The 21671-nt window shown below is 51.1% G+C and overlaps 1 protein-coding gene across 1 annotated transcript in view; it reads right to left on the bottom strand.

Annotated features, from left to right (window-relative positions):
• Positions 1 to 21671, bottom strand: part of SLIT3 (slit guidance ligand 3) — a 519220-nt gene that overhangs the window by 110601 nt on the left and 386948 nt on the right. Inside the window, exon 7 of the mRNA XM_090288559.1 lies at positions 696 to 767. Within this exon, the coding sequence (XP_090144685.1) occupies positions 696 to 767 (72 nt within the window). The remainder of the gene's footprint in view (positions 1 to 695; positions 768 to 21671) is intronic.

Consider the following 21671-nt stretch of genomic DNA (forward strand, 5'->3'; position numbering starts at 1 on the left):
GGCCATCAGAGTCCCAGTGTGGAGAAATCTACAAAAGTGTTTCTGGCTGAGCAGAGGGGACCTCCCAGGTCATAAGGGCACTAAAGCTGTTCTCGGGGTGGGGTGTTATGGGGACGTTTGCTTCCTGAGTATACACCCCGGAAGGCTGGGGCCCACCCAAACGTGAGGGATAAAGAGCCAAGTTACTGCATTCCCTGTCAGAATATCACCCAGGATGTAGGCGGGCAGGGGAGTGTGGTGGGTGGGGGCTGGGAGGATGGGGAAGGAGCGGCTAAGACTCCCTCTCCTCCGTGGGTTCCAGAGGGAAAAACTGTGGTGATCAGTGCCAGGGGCACATGACGTGAGCTACGGAATGGCGAGTCATTATGTCCCAGTTCTATATGTTCTGTGACAGCGTAACACTAACAGGCTTTTCCATGAAGCAGGAAAACACAAAGAGGATTCCCAGGGTGAAGAGCAAGGAGTCTGCCTGCTGCAGAAGGGTGGGTCAGAACCATGGCTGGCACCCTGACCCCTCCCCCACCTGCCCTCTCTCACCAACACCCCCTTCGTCAACAGCAGCCGGAGGTAGCATTTGGATGGAAGAACCATCGGGCAAGTCAAAGCTCGGCAGGCCTCACACGCAGCTTGGACTGCGGCTCTTGGGCTGCGTACGATGGGTAGCAGGTAGGGGAGGAAGGAAGAGCCTTACTCACAGAGTTCGAATCTTCGGCATGTGGTTGAAGCTGGTGACGAGGATGTGGCTGATGTTGTTGTTGTTGAGGGTGCTGTGGAGAGAGGGGGAACAGGGAAATGTCAGCAGGGAGCAGCCTGAGGGGCACCCAAATGCTCACGCGAGTCGGGGAGGGAAGGATGTGTCTGCAACAGGGACCACGGATCACCAGCCACGGGGCAGAGGGTGGGACAGCTGGAGACGAGGGGACGCATCTCCCAACAAACAGAGAATCCGTGGTCCCCTTTCTCAGGTGGGCCCCTCCTCCCGTCTGCTGCCAGCTCCTACTTACTGACTCTCCTGGAGCCAGTCTCAGTTCCTAAAACCCTACTGTGTGCTGAGCACTTCATTACAATGGCTCTAGTTCTCACACCTACGACACTGTCCTTATTTCAGAGAGAAGGAAACAGGTGTACGTCACGTTGCTTAGTAACGCACAGCCCTACAAGGCAGGCATTATCCTCATGTTATAGATGAGGAGGCTGAGCTGCAGAGGGGAGATGGCTTTCCCGGGGCCCCTCAGCTGCTACGCTCTGGAGGCGGGATTCGAACCCAGCGTCATCCTGCTCCACGTGCCTGGCGCTGCCCCATGTACACACTGCCTCAAGCAGGATGCCATGTGGTAGGTCACTCTGACTCTTCATGGGTCTGTGAGGATAGGGATGAAGTCCCCTCTTCCTTGTGCATCTCCCCGGCCAGGGATGGGAACTCTTATAGCAGGATATTAGCACTGACTGGTTTCTTTGTAAGTGAAAAGGAAAGGGAGAGATGTGGGCTCCATCAGTGGGTGGGAATGAAATAAGACTGCCAAGGAATGGAATTGGGCTGTGGGCACGGACAGCCCTGGGCTTGCCCTTCCACGGGCACCTATGACGGAAGCCCAGGTGACGCCATCTGCAGAGGTGGAGATGGGACGAGGCAGGACGGCCTTTGCTGGCCATTTAGGCAGACGTGTTTTGCCTTGGGCTCTTGGTGAACACATCATCTTCCTCGTAAAGGGCCCGCTAACATTTTCTATCTTGTGTGCTACTACAGCCCCATGCTGTGACCCACATGTGGTTCAAATTCAGTCTTACATAGCCTCGTTACGTGGTCTTGGGCCAGTTATCAACATCTCTCATCCACGGGCTCCTCTTTGGTGGATGGAGGCAGGTAATGGTACCACCTCACAGGTGGGTAAAAGGCCTGGCATGCAGTCTGTACTCAGTCAACAGAGGCTCCCACTTTACTGACTTTGGTGGGGAGAATCGGGTCCTGTCCTGGTCATTTCTCTTCTCCCCCCACCCCCCCATGAAAATAGAAACAGCTTCGTTCAGCACACGGCAGCCCCCATGCCCACCCCCCAAGGTGCCATGCCTAGACCCCTTTCCGAGCCCCTGGTGACCCTGGCTCACAGTGGGACCGCAGTGGTCACACCCCCCCTCACGCCAGGCTGGTCCTCAATCACCCCTGTCCTACTTGGCATTTGTTTGGCTAGTAGTATTACAGAAACGGGAGTCCAAAAACAAACCCCAGAGTTTGTGGCTGGGAGATAGGGAGCAGGAAGCAGCTTTCAGGGTGCCCTTGCATGCCTGGGGCTAGTGGCTGGAAACATTGTTGCAAAGATCCGCTTTACTTCCAAGGCTCAGGAAGATGGGAGGGGTCTTGGACTGTGGGCTGGTAGGGAAGAAGCGGACAGAGCCTACGGAGGGTTCTGTGAATGGTCAGAACTGTTTGCAACACCCACTGCGTGAGAGGACGCAGGGGGAGAGAGGAGGCAGGGAGGAAGAGAGAAGCAGCTGTGGACATTTTGGGCTGGCTCTGGCTCTAGGAGGCTCTCTCTCTCAGGCTCTCTCTGGCCCTCACGCCCTTACCCTCTGGCTCTTGTGGGCTCCCTCCATCTGGTTTGGAGAAGGGGTCTCCAGGCTGCTTTAAGAAGAGGCTCTTGCCAGACTGCTTTGAGAATCAGAGGAGATCCATGCGGTTTGCAGGAAGAAGGCAGTTTACAAGGAGGCTGAGAATCCGGGCGGTCCTGCATTGAGAGCTGGAGGGCACCATAGCACAGAAAGGACCTCCCCAATCAGAACTGAGTGCTTGGCAGCTGCTGGTAAAGCTGAACTGTGCCTAGGAAGTAGGGAAACGGTGTTTCTGACTTTCCTAAGACTGGCCAGGTCTGGGAGGGGGAGGCAGAACTATGTGTAAGTAAACAATTCTTTTTCTTTTCACCAAACTCTGGTATTGAGAGTTATGATTCTGGCGGCGGGCAATCGGGCCCCTAACTAAACAGCCCGTGGGTTCTGTTTCAATCGGAGCAGCCCAGGGTTCTGTTACAGTGGGGCCGGGAGGAAATCTGCTTACACAAAGGCACAGAACCTAGTACGCTTTCCTTTCTCCCTCCCGTGTTTATCATGCAGCCACCACGTGTCTGGCGTTATTCTAGGCGTATCACGCGGTAAAAAGTAATGAACAGACCACGTTTACATTGCCTGCTTCTGCTCACTCCGCAACTTTACTAATGTACCAGTGCAGACACTTTGCAATTTATGAAGTCGAACCTACTGAGCTGTTTTATGTGGCTTATCTTTTCTATGGGTACGTGTGAGCATGTGTGTGTGTGTGTGTGTGTGTGAATCCATCCTATCTCCATCCACTCAGGAAACATGTGGAACATCTCATCAGACAGAGCTGAAGAATCTATCACCCCCACTGGACCAGGCTCTCCTGCCTTAGCGGGGCGCTTCCTGGGGGCGAGAACTATACCCTTTACCCCCTTCTCCATCAGATTAGAAGTGCCTTAAATAGTGCCTTCATCTCCCCTTCTACCCATTCAGGAGTGCTAGGCTCCACTTGACCAGCCAAAACTCTGAGCATCTTCCTTATCACTCCCAGGGAAGAAGCAGGACGCTGCTGCAGAAAAGCGGCTTCCTTCCAGCCAGGCCCAGCCACTCAACACCAGGTCGGGTTCACAGCCAGCCTTAATTGAGCTGAACAGACAGTGCAGTTACACGCGGGCCTCCGACTAACGGCATCCGGCAGTGGTCCGGCAGCGATGACTTATTAATGCATTACTACACTGATATTTAAATGTGAGCCATAATGAGGGCTATAAAACATTCACGATAATAGCAATTATTCCAGGACCAAAATGACTAAACACAGTACTCAGATGCCATGATTTGCTGCACGGAGCTGGCCAGCCCGGGGGTGTCCGAGGGCTGGTGACCTCCTAGACGCTGATGTCCAGGGCAGTTCAAGTTTTTGTTTCCTTCATAAACACAGCTTTATTTGATTTCCAGTGTTGGTGGCTTTTGCCTGTGCAGGGAGCACTGTGTTCTATTTGGTTTGGGAGCCCCTGCCTGAGGAGGTGGCATCTGTTGGAGGGGTCATTGTCATAGCCCCAACACAGTGGGGCAGCTGGGGTAAGCATAGACCTCAAAAGAGGAGCACTGGTTTAGCCTCTGGCTCTGCCACTTGGAGCCTGTGCAACTGTTAAGTAAGTTTTCCTAATCTGATCCGGTTTCCTCCTTTATCGTCGTCGTCGGCAGCCGTCCGTCTCGAGAGACGATGGTGTAGCTTCTTAAGAGTCTATCTGCACTGCCGAGAATGGTTGTGCAGTCTGACTCGGGAGTGACACGGTATCTGTCTCCTCCCGTGTTGAATCGACATCTTGCGATGACGCTGGAGTGTCCTCTCCAGTGAAGCTGAAGCTACAGAGCCTGGGCAGGGTGATATGGAGGGTCTGCTGTTGCCCATGCAGCAGACCCCCCCTCTCTTTGCAGCTGAAGGATCCAAGGGAAAGACGGAGTCGATACAGCTTGGCTTCAGGTGCGCCGCAGGAGTTGCCGGTGTTGACTACAACGTCAAACCGCCTTAGGGACTCCGGCTCCGGATTTTCTGTCGGGGTTTACTCCCTTAGCCTTTCCCCTGAAGAGGTATGCCGCAAGGCAGTGGAGGTTTTTTGGAGTCAGAGTTTTCCTTCTCTGATGTGCCCTGACTGGAAGATCGAACCAGCGACACTTAGCTCGCAGGGGGTTCCTCCTTTATAACGTGGAGAAAATAGTAATAACACGGATCGCGTAGCTTCAGTGGTGATTAAATGGTAAGATACTAATAACTGCCAATATTAACTGAGCTCACTGTATGCCAGGCAGGGCTGGGCTAAGGGTTCTCCTGGGGCCACCTTCTTCCTGACTTCCTCCAGCGCCCTGGGAGGCAGGCCCTTTGTCACCATCGCTGTTTCTTGGAGGAAGCACGTGGTGGTACCAGGATATGAGCCCAGACAATCCTGACTCTGGGAGTGATGCCTCTACTTGTTGTCTGTTGCCGCTGGAACAGGTTACCAATCATTCAGGGGCTCAAAACAACGCATGTTTATTCCTTATAGTCTGGAGGTCAGAGGTCTAAAGTGGGCCCGCGGGACTGTGTTTGTTCTGGGAGTGTCAGGAGGGGAATTGGCTGCCTTGCCTTCTGCAGCCTGTAGAGGTCATCCGCATGGCCTGGCTCGTGGCCCCTTCCATGAGTCACTTCTACCTCTTCCTTCTGGCTGTGAGTTCCTGTTTCTCTCTAATGAAGACCCTTGTGATGGGCAACATTTAGACCCTAAACTGGATAATCCAGGGTAGTCTTTCCCTCTCCTGATACGCAGTCCCATCTGCCACGTCCCATCGGCCAAGTCCTTATATTGTAGCCGTAAGTTCTTGGGATGAAGCGCGGACATCTTTGGGGGAGCATTCGTGGCTGACCGCCATGTCCTTAAAGCAGGCATGGAAAGCACACCTGTTAGCGCCCTGCCTGACTCGTAGGCAACGGTCTGTAGTTACTAGCTGTTCTTACTGTAGCTCGTTTGGGCCTTTACAGATTACAATGCACTTTCACACGCATCTCATTTAATACCGGGAGCGCTCTGAGGTCGGAGTTATGATTCCCATTTTACAGACGAGCAACGTGGGGCTGCAGGAGGTGAGGGGCTTCCCCAGGACAGCACAGGGCTCCTGGGGGATTCAGGCCTCACTGCTCTTTCTTTACACCCCAGTTCCTCCCAACCTGCCCAGTGCCTCCTGCTTTCATTGTTGCAGCATGGATGTCATCTGTCACGGCCACTCCGGGACCCAAAGCTCGAAATAACAGGACAAGCCCCCTGTTGCTCCTTCTTCTATAAACTTCTTTAAAAAGCAAGAAATGGAAAAAGAAATGATTTGGCCAGCCAGTGACCCGCTCCCGCCCCCACCGGGTAGCGGGTTCAGACTGAGCTGCAGGGGCCCCCCCATCAGCCTCAAGTGCTTCCCGCCGCACCGCCTCCGGGCAGAGTTCTGCCAGCTCCAGGGTCTAGCCTCACCCTCACCGCTCTGCGCCTTCAGAAACAGTTGGGGAAAATAGGCTTTACCTGCAGTCACCCGGGTTGGAGGTTTCTCCCTAAGTAAATCTTTCCAATTCAGCATTTTCCAAGTTCAGAGTCAAACTAATTGTATAAAACATCAGGACTGTTCTGGCCTCCCCTTTCTGCACCATCGCAAGCTCCTGAATGGGCATTTCAGTAGGGACTGGCAACGAATCCCACCACAGGACCTGGGACAGTCTTCCTCCCTCCTCTCTCTCCGGTAAAGCCCTTCCCCATCATAAACCCCGTAGGTATAGTGAGACTAAGTGTGACCTGCACACTGTCTGGTGTCTCTCCTGTTCTGCCAGACGTGGAGCATAAATGCCTAATGAAAAGGGATCATTTTCCACATTAAAATGACCTGTTGGGACAATGCTACTTCTACCAATGGATCCCACTCTCAGTTGCGAAGACCAGAAAGAGGATGTTACACTCTTCTTCCAGGGCACTAGGGGGTGCGTGAACTTACTACTATTTCTCCAGTGCACAAGCCGAACCTTAACAACCTGAAAAAATTGGTGCTTCCCTGTGTTCCTCATTGAAATGCTGGGGTCCTGCCCCAAGACAAGGCCCCCACCCCCACCCCCCGGAATGATAACTGCGTGAGGAACTGGTACACGTTCTAGTCTGTTCTGGGGTTGGAAAGCTACATCCTGCAAGCCAAATCTTATCTGGCCATGGCCTGTTTTTGTAAATAAAGTTTTACCCATTTGCTTACGTACTGTCTAGGGCTGCTTTCTTGTTACAATGGCTGAGTAGTTGCGACAGGGACCATATGGCCTGAAAGCCTAAAATATTTACTAACTGGCTTTCTAGAGACAACGCTTGCCGACCTCTGGCTGCTCCAGAGCTGGGCAGAGCTGGTCCTGCCTTTGCCAGTGACGAAATGCAATGTGCCAGGCAGGCCGCATAACTACTCTGCAAGGAGAGGGGATAGGTCAGAGGCTTGCACACCTTAAAAACAGAAACAAAGGAACTTATATTCACGACCCATGGACATGAACTAAGGGGGGTGGGATTGCTGGGGGAAGTGGGGGACTGGGCAGAGGGGAGCAAAGGGGGAAAAATTGGAACTATTGTAACAACATAATCAATAAAATATGCTTTAAAAATAATAAAAGAAAAAAATTAAAAGAAAAGGAAAACAAACAAACAGAAACAAACACTATTGTCAGGAGAGCCCAAGCAGCAAGTGGCTGAGCTGGGATTCAAAAGCTGGCTGTCTAACTCCAGACAGCCCCCTTCTCACCCCACCTGGGAAGATGGGTCTCACTGCTCCCCAAGCCTGCAATGCTGTGATGGAACCAGAGCATGCGGAAGGCCTGCTCAGAGACAGGGCATGGCGTGAACTTGGGCAGTGGTTCCTGAAGTGGGGTCCCCAGCCTTGCAGCATGACCCAGGCACCTGCCAGAGACGCATATACTGGATCAGAAGCTCTGGGGTAGGCCCAGCCTTCTGAGTTTTAATGGGCCCTGCACAGCAGTCCCATGCCAGCTCAAGTTGGAAACCACTGGACAAGGGAAAAGGCCAAGATCAGAGCCTTTCACTAAGTGTGGAGGGCGGCACAGAGGCCGGGACTGAAGGCCTCTCATGTGGGTGGAAGTGCTTCCCGGCTTACAGGGAGGCCAGGCTCTGGGACAGGACACAGCCCTCCATGGGGGTGGCTGTCATCACCCTGGGAGAGTTCCCACATGGCGCCTGCGCCCAGCTCCGCACTGTCCTCTGCTGGATGGTGAGGTGCGGTTCCCCCTTGCATCCCTCAAGGACCCAAGTCCAGCTGTGGCCACCCCACGACAGCAACGTTAATAAGGCTGACATTTCCCTTGTCTCCTCCGATCAGGCCTTCGCTTTATCACTCTGTGCTTTCCTGGCTCCGGGTGCAATCTGCATGTTGTGTGTCCATAACACTACATAATTGGCTCTAATGCAGCAATATTATCTGCGAGCACGTACACATCACGTAATTGCAAAACCAGGCATCCGCAGGAAGTGCCCCTGCAGTCCCCCGGGGTGCCAGCCTTCCTGGGGTCCTCTTGGAACCCCTCTTCTTCCCCACACTCAGGTGTGGATCCAGATTCCTTGGGCCAGGTAGACTGGCCTGTTCTTCCCAATCTCACGGCTGACTGACTTCTTAAGTCTGGATAGACAAGTAAGGTGGTTCCCTCCTTACCGTTCCCTAGGAAGGAGACTCTTAGTGAGTCGGCAGTAGATACGGCAGCAGGCTGTCTTCTTAAAGTGAGCCTCGAGAGGCCCTGACTTGTACTTGTAATTGTGGGTGCCCAGTGGCCAGCACGCTAAGCCCAGAAGGTCTAAGTACTTCCCACAGGGCCCGTTTTGAACTCCCAGGGGCTCAGCACTTTTCTCACATCATCTCATTGAATTCTCCCAACCGTCCAGAGATGCTACTGTCTTTTTTATTTTGGAACCTAGAAAGATCACTGAACTCTACCCGATCACATAGCTCTGGAGCTGCGGAATCAATATTCCACGTGTGACATGAGGACCTGTATTTTCAACCATTTCACCAACCTCCCTCTTACAGGATCGTCTTCAGAGAGACGGCAGCTATCCGATTCCCAAGGTGCAGGTGAGTCAGGTAGGTTAGCAGTGGACCCAACTTCCACAGACTTTGACGTGGCAGGGACTGGGGTGTCTGTCTCTCTGCCAAGGCTGCTCAAAGCAACAGCATTACCAGACCCTCCTCTTGGCAAGGAACAGAGAGCGCTCAGCACAGAGAACGAGGGCAGAGACAATTACGTCTCAAAGCCTTCTGGGGTCAAGGTTTGGCTAACAAGTCTACGTGTACCAAAGGCCACCCTTACTGTCAGCCTGGTTGACTGGACGTTTTACGTGTACCAAGAAGGACCGAGAGCACAGATCTCCTTCAGCAAAGCTCATTTTCTGCCTGTTTGGAGCAGGCACTGAGTCTCTGAGGGCCGACAGGCGGGAGGAAGAGACACGGAGACAGAGGAGAAGAGGGCGGGAAGCCACCTCTCCGACGCTACCTGCTCTCCTGGACTATCCTGGGTGCCGCACATCACTCATCTCTTTGGTCTCCCCTCGGACCGTTTAAATTAAAGCTCATAACCATTGTGTGGGCACATAATGAAAACAACTGATGCTGCACTGATTAGTCCATTACTCTCCACTGTTAGAAAACATAATGATCTCACGAGGGGCCTTATTCACTGACGTATAGCAGCCGGCCTCTCATTTGACACCTCAAATTAGCAGCCAAAGCAATAACAGCTGGGGTTTTTGTCTCAATATTTGTACCCGACTCCAAAGTGATTTGGCACCGGGGTGAGTGTTATTTTTAAACAGAGCTCTCACCGCCAAGTAACATTTTAAATGGTCTCCAGGTGTCATGTAAAAATCTACAGAAATAAATAAAAAACAATCAGCTGCCTTTGATGATCTGGATTCCTTAGCAGAAAGGCTTGTCTTTGGTTCCTCCTTTCATTATATATTCATGTTGTAACAGACAGAAACTCATCCTGGGCTACCCGGCAGAGCGTCGGTGTTAAAGAACAACAAAAAAAGATGCCTCCCAAATGAATGTTAAAAATGGAAGATCCAGAGGGGAAGAGATGGCTTTTCAGATCTTGACATGGCTCAAAGCAGATGCTGGTAGCATAAGTCTTCACGGTACTTCGTGTGCTTGGTCCCCGGATCCGGAAGCATGCCTTACTCATGCACTGAGAACAGCCCAGATAAGGCCTGGCAGGGATTCAGAATGATTCAGCTGCCTCCCAGTGACCAATTTCATTGTCAAATGGGCCTTACACAGCAACACAAATGAGATGGCCTCGGTCTCCTCATCCCATTCCATCCCCTGTAAACTGGGAGCCTGGACAACAACCTTCTCTGCTACGTTATTTAGAAACCAGGCAGCATCCAGTGGGCCCAGGTGTCCGCACTGGGCTGAGAATGAAAGAACGACCTCCAACCTACACGACTGGGCATTGCGTTTGTCCTTGTCGGGGAGAAAGACGACAACTCCTACCTCAGCTGACCTGGACATCTAGCCTGGTAAGAGCGGAGGAAGGGGAACGCAACATGCACACTGAGAGAGCACGGGGCACATGCCTGTCTTGCGCCTCAAGGCAGGGCCAAGCCTCACATCTGGCACATGAGACGACTCAGTGAATACAGACTAGAGAAATTAGTTTCGAAATGTGAAGGGTCACACTTATTCCATCTTCTGATGAAAACCACATTTCCCCTCTGAACAGCCTTCTGGGCTGGCCCAGGAGTACGAACTTGGCTGCCTACGCGGAGCCCCGGACGCCTGAGTAAGTGCATGGGTGGCACGGGGCTGTGTCAGCACCACTCTGCTCAGTGACCGTCCCTTCTCATCCCGGAGGGCCGCCGCCATGCTGGGACGGGAGTGCAGGGCTGCCCGTCGTTCCCATTTTTTAATAAAAGAAGAAGTCAGACGTCCAGACATTTTATGTACAGTCGCCTGCTTTTTTAATTTAGGTGAACCTTAAGGGACAAAAGTCAGAAATGAAACATACGTAGGCGCTGAATCTGGCCCTCAGATGCCAGTTTTTGGCCTCTAAGCCAAACTGGTTAATTTAATGATTTGAATCAAATATATATGTGTGTGTATGTGTGTATACGCTTGACACATATATTTCACATGATATATATGTACCAAGTACATGTTTAGCATATATAGCCAAATCTTGGTTCTTGAGCATCTTGGTTCTTGAACAACTTGGTTCTTGACCAAGTTGTTCATGGAAAAAATGTCTCGGTTGTCTAACAAAACTTCAGGTCTCGAATCTCTACCTGACAACCCTTTCATGCGGACACCTGTGTGATCAGTCACGGTCTCTAAGGCACCAAACAAAGAAGATTCAGTTTTCGAACAAATCGAACAGTTTTCTGGCACGAATTAAGTTCGACCACCGAGGTTCCACGGTACGTGTATAATCAAAGCACCTTAACTGCCTTAGGGTGATAATACTGCACCTACTGAGGGGCGGTCACTAGTCAAGACACCCAATATTTCAATGAACTACCTTTAAGTGGTTGGAAATTACTCAACGCTTTCCTTCCCCACTTAGCATTACTCGAGGATGAGGAGCCCTGAAGAAGTTTCTGTTTACAGGGTAAAACCGCGTTTTGTCTGGCAGGTGTGTTCCTGTCTGGTTTCTGCCCATTGCTCCTCAGTTCCCGGGGCAAGCGCACCTGTCGTTTCTTGGGTATCATTGGGAACTGAGCCGCTTCAGATCTGTCAGCAGGAAAACCGCACGAGATGCATGAGGCTCAGTTCCTGGGCCGAGATGCTGCAGAGGTCCTGCTCTTACCTCTGGTATTTGAAGGGAGCAGGCTGCAATTCACACCTTGGGCTACTGGGGCTCAAAGACCGGCAGGGGCACCTGGTGCTTACTCACTGGGCTCTGGTCCCCACCAGTAGCCACGCTCAATAAAGTGGAAGCCCATCTCTTTCCAGACTGCTCTTGACTGGACAGCAACCTACTGGGGCTCTGGGCTTGTCAGCCCCCAAACAGCAGCTGCAAGATGGGAAGGCCTTAGGAAGGAAGGGTGTGGTCCTGAGCTGAATGTAAAATGTTCCCTCTGGCAAAATGCGGGAGATAAAAGGAGGATGGGATGGCAGGACAGAGAGGCTGGCTTCATTAAGCCTTTTGAGTGCCACGCGTAATTTGAAATTTGAATCAACATGAGAAAAAGTTATACCAATATATAACCTGAGGTACAAAAAAATAGAACAAAACATAAAATACGAATTATTGCATTGTTATTTACATTTATAGCCATCGAAAAAGAGTCGCTGGGAGCAACGTATCGGCCTTCGAGCTAAGTGTCGCCGGTTCAATTCCCAGTCAGGGCACATGACTAGGTTGCACGTCAGGTCCCCAGTTGGGGACGTGAGTGAGAGGCGACCACACACTGATGTTTCTCTCCCTCTCTTTCTCCTTTCCCCTCTCTCTAAAAATAAAATAAATAAACAAATAAATAAATTATTAAAAAAAAAAGTCTGTGGGCAAGTCACTTCACCTTTCTGGGGCGATTTCTTTGTCTTAAAATGAAGTGGTGGGGCCAGCTGTCCTCTGCAGTGCCCCCACCCTGTTCCCACGGGGCCTGTGCTGGCTCTAACATGGCACTGCCGGAATGGGGACAGCTTTCCAGACCGCAGTGGGAGGGACTGTGGATGCCCAGATCTGTATACAGACAGGACGTCTGGCCAAACTCAAAGCTGTGAGCAGCCCAGACGGGGTGCCCACCACTCAGCTCGAAACCTGCACTGTGCGAGAAGGTGGCCGTTACATTTAAATCAATTACAATGAAGTAAGATTAAAAATTCAGTTTCTCATTTGCACTAGCCACATTTCAGGCGCTCCAGAGGCGCATGCGGCTCGCGGCGGCAGCATCCGACAGCACAGATAGGCAACGCTGCCTCCGTCACAGGGAGGCTATCTCTAGACCACCACAGCCGTGTGCCGGCCGGAGCTTCTAGCTACTCAGGCCAAGTTGAACTTACACACTTTTAAATAAAATCACCTGAGTTTTAAACATTGGAATGAATTCAACACAGGAAAGACTAAAACAACACAAAACAGATATCAAATCCCACATCTGCAGGTTTCATTCAACCTACGGGTCAATAGTGGGGGTGTGTGTCCTCTGATGTAGTTATAAGTGGAAGGAGAATGGGTTCTCTAGAGCTTGTCTGCGATTCCAGGTATGACCTTGGAGAAGCAGAATCGTATTCCCTTCATCCCTCCTCCTCACCATGCCCGGTTCCTGAGTGCCTTGGCAGACAGGAAACAGGAGCTGAGGGAGAGGCTGACTGGTGCTCTGACTCTCCCCAGCTCTGCATGTCCCTGGCTTCCCCATGCCATCCTCCCCACCATAAAGCCAACTGGCAGGAGGAGGTCAATTTCCAGCTGGAGTTCCTAGGAGCTTGGCTTTCAAGACCCAGTTCTGCAGAGCCATGGACTCCTGGCCACAGGTAAGTCAAAGCATCCAATATTTCACATCCTGGATGAAAGGGGCAGCAGCCGCAACAGGCAGGTTCGGCTCTTCAAGGGGATCATGGCCCCCTGGTCTGGAGCCCCATGAGAGAGCCATGAGTTGAGAGCTGGTCAAAGGGCAAGATACTCACTGAACGCGCTCAAATACTGGGCACCAAAGCTGGCCGCCCAGCAGAGAGGGCAGAGGCTGACCTTCCGAGCAGAAGCACGCTTCCCAGCCAGTGCAGAAGCTCCGTTCGGGGAGCAAACTGAGCCCCGTATGGCTCTGGTGGCATTTCCCCACTGGCTTCCTTATCTTACCCCCCGAGAGAAAACCTTCTGGAATCTTTTTTCAAAGATGCAGAGCTAGTTTTCCATTTTGTTTTAGGCGGGACAAAGCAAACCAAAATATTGCTCCCCAGCCTAGTTTGTCAAACCAGAATTTCAGTCCAGAAACCTGGAGGCTGGAGTCCATGGCCCCTGGGACCTTCCATTACCTGATTCTACCTAAGTGCCACTCATAGAAGTGGATAAGGGGAGTCCTACCCATTACAGGTCCTCTTCTGGTGAAGAACAATTCAGGGATCTCTACCGTAGCCTCTTAACCAAGGAATGCACACAATACATTTCAGTTTGGAGACTAAACTAACCAGCCTTCAGTTAACAGGAAAAGGAAACCAGACAGGTACCACTAGGTCCCCCCAGATCCTAGTTACCTGAACTGTTAAAGTAGTGCTTATTTAAATGGAAAAAAAAGATCTTCATTAAAAAAAAAGAAGATTCCCTTTTTTCCTTAAACTGATGTTCTCAAAACCAAGGTAGTCGCTTTAAGAGTACGACTGTGCTCAAACTTGGAGGCTGGGGGACTAGGAAGGAGGGTGTGGAGTGGTACCAGTGAACCTCTACAGGGAGCCCCGGTCCTTTCCTGGCCTTTTCGGGGCAGAACAGGAGTTATCGGTACTTTCCATAATATTCGAAGCACAGGACCAAAAAATCATATTCTGAAGGTATTTTAAGACTTTCATTAAGCCATGACAGATAGGTCTATTTCAAATCTCTGTCATGACTAAACAAACACTCTGATTCCAGAGTCTGTTAAAAAGTAAAATGTTTGCATCTCCCAGAGAAACCCAGGTGAAACATTTTGTAAATAAATGAAAATGAGTCTTCCCTGTTTGAAAACACCAATTTTCCCTGAGGCTCTAATTTTGTTCATTGTTAATAAGAAAAAGAAAATCACCATTTAGCTGGAGGAATTAAAAAAAACCAAAGGTAATACATATGAGAATTATGCTGTTTCAGTAAAATACTTCATTGTTCAATACTTAAACTAATTCTGGGACAACTTTAACCTAGTTCTAGCAGAACATCTAGAGACGGGGGCCAAGTGAGCTTCCATTTAGTTAGTTAATTTCAACTTGGTTTGGTTCTGTTCACTTTGACCACCTACTGTGCGCCAGGCTTGTGCGAGCGAGGTTCTGGATGGAAATAACGTGGCGAAAGGTTGTTCTTCAGTCGTTACGAGAGGCCTGACTGGGTGACCGTGACTTGCCAGACACACATAACTACCCTAAGGGCTTGATACTACAGCGTCTGTATCAGCGTAAGGAAATGTACCCCAAACCACCCAGGTCGGTGATGCGGGACTGGCAGCCAGTCCTATGGGAAGGCTCGGACACCCCGCCAAGCTCAGCTCAGAGGTGACGCTGATTAAGCCCAGGCCAGAGGTTCAGTTCTGAGTGCCCTCTGGGTCAACCTTTCCAAAAGAAAAACGAAAAAAACGATCGTCCTGAATGACTCTGGGCATTTATCACAGCCTGTAATCCCACGGATGCACACAACTGTTTCTCTGTGTGTTTTGAAATAAATTTCTTCTTTTTAATTTTTTTTAGCACAGAGGTTACGTGCAGGGGTTGAGGTATCAGGCCGCGCTGGACTTGATGCTGGAAAAGCAGCCCCTTTGCGCTCGCCTGTGCCACTCTGGGAAAGTCATTCAGCGTCCCTCGGCTTCAGGCTCCTCACAGGTAACATGGGATTAACAAGATCTGCCCGGTACGGCTGTGCCAAGGATTTACACAAAGTGCTGCATTCCAATAGCATAGCGCCTAGAAGATCGCGCACGCAAAAACATGGAGGCTATCATAGTCATTATAATATTTATAATGACTATACCAATAATTATTTAATATCACTGTATTACATGGCCCCCCTTTCCCTGGCTGGTTTGGCTCAGTGGATTGAGCGTCGGCCTGCGAGCTAAGTGTCGCTGGTTCGATCTTCCAGTCAGGGTACATCAGAGAAGGAAAACTCTGACTCCAAAAAACCTCCGCTGCCTTGCGGCATACCTCTTCAGGGGAAAGGCTAAGGGAGTAAACCCCGACAGAAAATCCGGAGCCGGAGTCCCTAAGGCGGTTTGACGTTGTAGTCAACACCGGCAACTCCTGCGGCGCACCTGAAGCCAAGCTGTATTGACTCCGTCTTTCCCTTGGACCCTTCAGCTGCGAAGAGAGGGGGGGTCTGCTGCATGGGCAACAGCAGACCCTCCATATTACCCTGCCCAGGCTCTGTAGCTTCAGCTTCACTGGAGAGGACACTCCAGCGTCATCGCAAGATGTCGATTCAACACGGGAGGAGACAGATACCGTGTCACTCCCGAGTCGGACTGCACAGCCATTCTTGGCGGTGCAGATAGACTCTTAAGAAGCTACACCATCGTCTCTCGAGACGGACGGCTGCCGACGACATGGCCCCCCACCTTCCACAATTTTCCTTCTCTGGTTTGTTACCTGTGGTCAACTGCGGTACAAAAACGTTAAATGGAAAATTCCAGAAATAAACACTACGGTAGCCAATTCATGAGTTTTAAATCACGTGCTGTTCTGGGTAGAATAATGAAATGTCACTCTTTCCCGCTCCATCCCTCCCAGGACGTGAATCATCCCTTTGTCCAGAGTATCTGTGCCGTCTACACTACCGGAACGTGAGTCACTTAGTAACCGTCTGGGTTATCAGATCGGCTGTCGTCTCCCGGTGCTTGTGCTCAAGTCACCCTCCTTTTACTTAATAATGTTCCCAAAGGGCAAGGTCAGCTGTGCTGGCAGTTCACACATGCTGAAGAGAAGCTGTTTCCTCTAAGCAAAAAGGTGACTTAATGAGACAAAAAAACCGTACGTATTCTGATACTGCTGCAATCTGTGGTAACAACGAAATCTCTATCCATGAAATTGTGAAGGAGGAAAAGGAAATTGGTGCTGCTTTTGCTGTCATACCTGAAACTGCAGAAGTTAGTGGTAAGTGCTTAGTTCAGATGGAAAAAGACATGAAATGTTTGGGCGGAAGACACGCGCAGAAAATGCGTTCTCACCGATGCCCACATGTTGCCCCAGAAAGCACGGGGCCTGAGACTCCAGCAACGAGGGACCACGTTCGCATGACTTGTATCCCAGTATATTGTTATCCTTGTTCTATTTCGTTATCAGTTATTGTTGATCTCGTACTGCACCTCATTTATAAATTAAACTTGGAACATACCCCCTGCGGATAAGGGAGGACTGCTGTATTGACCATATTATATTGTTATTTGTTCATCAGAGCACTTAGTTCACATGCAGAGGAAGCTCAGCTGAGGACAGAACAGACGGCCACCTGTGTTAAGCTCTGGGCTTCCTGAACAGGAGCAGCAATGCCTATGAATGTCCCTGCACCTGGTGCCCAGCAACCCTCAGCCAGGACAGCAGCCCCAGTTAGGAGAGGGCGCGCGCCCTCACACGGGTATCAGAACTGTCTTCAGTTTCTTTTCACTGCCTTCTTATACGCGCAAAGAACCCTCTTCTCCACTCTTCCGGGTTTGCAAGTGGGGCTCAGGGTCAGGCCACAGCACACTTGCCCGCATGTTGTTGATCGAGAACTACCCAGAAAGTCTGATTAATTCCCACCGCTGCTTTAACTCCGGAAGCTCCTCCGAAGGGAGCTCAGTACACAGGCGGATGCAGGGGTCAGGGGAACGAGAAACTGGGGGGTGAGGGGCGCCCATCTCCTATTTCTCATTATTTGCATAAACCCAGTTATAACTGCTGTAAAATCAAAGGGAATATGGAGGATGGTTCAGCTCTCGAGAGGAACTTCCCGGAAGATGGGGCATGAGAGCTTTCTGCGTGCTTCTGTGGTGTCCCGGCTTGGTGTGGTCGTCCCGGCCCCACGTCACTCAGCCCTGCTGGCACGAGACGCTCAGCCACTCTGGTCAGCTCCGGCTTGGAGAGTCTGATCTGGCGGAGCACCCGCCTGCTCGCTCAGGGCTCTCCCGCCCCCGGCGCCTGGCACTATGCTAGCACGCAGGGTGTCCTTGCTTCAGTGGATTACGGTGGGGCTGCCTTGGCGCAGCAACGTGACTGAGTGGAGGTGGGTGGGAAAGTGGCCTCGCAGCCCTGGTGTGAGGAGGGTCTGTCACTGCAGCTGCCACCGCCACCGCTGCCGCTGCTTCTGGTTTGCTAAAAGTCCAAAGCCGCACTTTTTATGAAAAATGTAAGTTTTAATATGAGATGCTAATTTCAATTTTTAGAAAAGAGTTTATAGGATTAAGGAAAGATCCCCAGTGGATGCAGTATAGGCTGTGGTTTAGCTTACAGCCTCTGGTTTCAAGAGAGCTGAAGGCAGGACGCTCGGCTACAATTCGCCCTCCCTCAACCTCTAAATAAGATAAAACGCCAGAGGGTGGGCCGAGACAGGACCAACGCAGTGTTACAGGGGGTTTCTGCCGAAGAGCCCCACTGCGTGGAGGTGCCAGATGCGGGCGCAGAACACGGGATCAGGGGTCCGGAGACCCAGGTGCTAGTTTCTTTGCTGTCGCCAGCCCTAGGCGTCTCCTAGTTGGGGCCGGGACTAGGGTGCGGGAGGTGCACAACGTTAGCAGGCGCGGGTCTCCCCCTAGCCCTGGTCCTGCACTTGGCCTCTCTGTGCCTTACCTCAACAAGAAGGTCATCCTGCAGACAGGAGGGTCCTTCCAGGGCCCGTCTATGACAATGTCACTGAATTTCCAACACCGGCAGGGGATATAAACGGGAGTGAGGCCTTCAAAACAGTGCACACTGGTTCTCTGCACACCCGTGGGTCCGCATGCACATCAGCTGGAACCAGTGATCTATCCAGGGCAGACCCTTCACTGGGGGATGAGATGTTCTCAGGATGCGTCCCTGACACCTTGGGTCTGGCTTCCCCGGCAGCGTATCTACTGAGATTCTGAGTTGCTACATGTAGAGCCAGAAGATGCCTGAAAATCCTTTTTCTTCTGCCACATTACTATGGAAAAAATTTAACTATCTTATTCATTAGAGTTTCTCATTTTTGTTTCATTCCTTCATACACCTACTTTTTTCTTTTTCATTCAGTGTTTTTCTGACCCGGAACGGCATGTGGGGCAGGGAGGAGCCTGGGATAATGGGTGAGTCGTCTGCCCACCATCGATCTAGCTGGCAGGGACTGGAAACACCCGGCTCAGAGCACCACCACCACCGATTCCTGACCAGACAGGGCTGGAAATGCAGTCCTGGCATACCCAACCACATGTAAGCCCGCCTCACTTAGAGAAAACCCAGTGTGAATCACAACATGTGTAGGACACGTGGGAATGAAAGGGTGACGGTTTGGGTAGCAGAAGGGCATGTGACCCACAGAAAATCAAGCCCCTCAGCTGAGAACCTTGAACGCCACACACAAAGTTGGGCCTGTGTTTTGGGGAGGTCTGGGGAATGAAGCCCCCAACTGGTTGAGTGCCAAAGCCAATTGGCAACATCCAGCAGTGAGAATGAGTCATCTCTGGGACGAGAATGTAAGTCAGTGAGAAAGAGGGATTATTTTCTTTCCCTCCTGAGTTTGATTCATGTTCAAGCTTTATGGGGTGACAGGAATGACAATGCCACAGGCTTGTGGGAGGCACCGGTGTCCTCCTTGGCGGAATTTGGAGTCGCTGGTAGGCTGCCCAGCCTAGCTCTCAGGACCAGTTCACGCTACCCCGGGGCGCACAGTGGCCATGCTTCTAGGGAGCGAGCTGCATGAGAGCCCGGGAGGCACAGCTCGGAAGGGCGGCCTGGGACAGTGGGTGACTGCTCTGCTGCCTCCCAGCCAAGCAGTTGCTCGGCTTCTCTGACATGGGTGACTCCTCTGTACAAGGAGGGCAGGGATGGGGGGACGCCACGGGATCACATGTGTTACTGTGCCGGACGGGCCTCTGCCTGAACGCTGGCTATTTTCGCTGGCTCCTCCCCTGGGGCGGCCCGGGGCCTTGAGGAGCTTCACCTCTCCTCTGCTTTCCTCCTTCATCCCTCTCCTGGCTACTGGAAAAGAGGAAGTGCTGACTCCTGTCCTTCGTCCGCCACCCTCCACGCTGCGTGTCTCCCACTGCACATAAGCCAGAAATGAGGTCGCGGTGGGAAGATCTCAGTCTTTTCCAACCTTGCCCCATTTTCTCTCCCCTCATCACCAGCGAGTGGTTCCTGCCAACGCACCCCCTAAGTTCTCTTCCAATGGAACCGTTAAAACCAACCTCAGTCTTGATGGAAAGAGGTGTAATGGCGTTTCCATCCGCAGAAAAGATGAAATCACAGGGGGAGCCCACGTGACATATTTCCGCTAATACAACATGGGTTTGAACAGTGCAGGTCCAGCTACACACGGATTTTTTTCACGAAAAGCCTGTACTGTTTTCCACCCGAGGTCGGGAGTCCACGGATGCGAAGGGCCAACCGTATGCACTTGCTCTACGCGATTTTATACAGGGGACTCGAGCATCCGTGGATTTGGTTATCTTTGGGGGGGTCCTGGAACCAATCCCCTGTGGATACTAAGGGACAACTTAAGTTTTGGGGGAGTCAAAAGGTATACGCAGATTTTTGACTTTGTGGGGTTCAGCAACCCCCTAACGCCCATGCTGTTCAAGGGTCCACAAACTTTCCTTAGTTAATTTTGAGAGCGTTTCCATGAGGTCATTGTGAGTCTTTCCTTGTCTGTCCTTCATGCTGTACAACATCAGAGAGAAAACACACCTGAAATACTATGTTTTATCTTCTTAACTTGTATCCTTTTAAAGCTGTAAATGCTTCAAGATGACCTTTCTAGGGAAAGAGTGGTGAACTCCTTTCTCTCTTTCTCTGAAGCTCGCTGAAGAATTTATTAAGTTAACATACGATGCCCTCACTTAGTTCCTATTTATTTTATTGTCAAGATTTTTTATGGTGCCTGTGTTGTGATTACAGAGAAGTATTATAAAATGTCAATGTGCAGATGAGATTTGGAAGGTCTGGGGCTGGGAAGGGGAGCTTCTTTAAATGGAGATGTCAGTTCTAGCCGATTTCAGAATGGCTCTCCATTAAGATGGATGGTTCCAGAGCTATGTGCCTCTGCTGGAAATTAAAAACCCATGGAATAACTGATTATGATTAATTTTAAGTACTGAGCCATGGGAAGCCAAATGAGCATGCCTTTAAGACAAAGCTATTGATCTGGCTTTGTTTGGAATTGAGAAGATAAACTAATCAGATCCTGTCGGCTCTTTGCAACGCCGGAGAACGAGAACCCTTTTCTTTCCATCACAGGTCTGTGAGTCTCAAGTCTGAGAGGCCGGGTGTACCCGGGTACCAACTTTTTTGAGCAGTCCAGTTCTGTCCTGGACAGGGCTTTGATGGGGGTGGGACATGGGTGGGAGGAGTGTGAGCAAAGTGGAAGGGACACCACATGGAGAGCCCCTCTGACGTAGATAAGGCATCACTTCTTAATGTGAAGAAGACAGGCTCAGAGAGGTTAAGCAGTTTGGCCAAAGTCCCACCGCCTCTGGGATTCCACACCCAGGTGTGTCCGACTGCAAAGGACTTCCCTCTCCCCAGACAGCCTTCCTGGGCAGGCGGGTCGCCGCCACGCCTGGTACTGAGCACTAAGGCGCAGGCTGTCGGGTCCTCCCTGCTGCTTCGTGGCAGCGGGCGGCTCCCGTTTCCTGATCTCTTCCCAAGGCATTTTCTCATCCTTCCCAAGGATAGGGTGATAATCTCTTTTCTACAGAGGCCTTTTCTGTGGGCAGGGAACGCCATGCCGACCCTCTTCGGCTCCAGCCCCTGGATGAGAGAAGTCCTAGGTTACTAAATCTGGGCTGGCATCCTCCCTCTAGCAGATGTGCATTTGTTGCCGGTTCCGGGGTCAGAGTTTGGGGGAGGAGAGACCATCCATCTTAGGAATGACAACCTAACCTCCCTGGCTGCGGGTCCTGTCTCCTCTGTACTGGGAACTCTCGGCTTTCATCAGATTGCCAGCAGCTTGCAGCATCAGCATCCCCTTTCGCTTCCCATGATTCCTCTTGGAATCACCTTCCTCTTGTGTAACGTGGAGAGGGTCTCTCCAACCCATGACCACTGTCCGCGGAGCCAGGTGGAAAGGAAGCTCTTTTATGCCTTCTTTTATGTGCAAAGGGACATCTTTAACATATTCACTCATTTATTTATTTGACAGTTACTCATTCTTCCAGAAGTCAGAGATATGCAACCTGGTGACTAGTTTTCTATTTTCAGGGGGATGCTCAACAAACACCATACCCATCATTCACTGGATGGAACTGTACCATCAAAATCATTTTTAG

This window comes from Furipterus horrens, unplaced genomic scaffold, assembly GCF_987537825.1.
Source record: "Furipterus horrens unplaced genomic scaffold, mFurHor1.1.pri manual_scaffold_10, whole genome shotgun sequence".
Lineage (NCBI taxonomy): Eukaryota > Metazoa > Chordata > Mammalia > Chiroptera > Furipteridae > Furipterus > Furipterus horrens.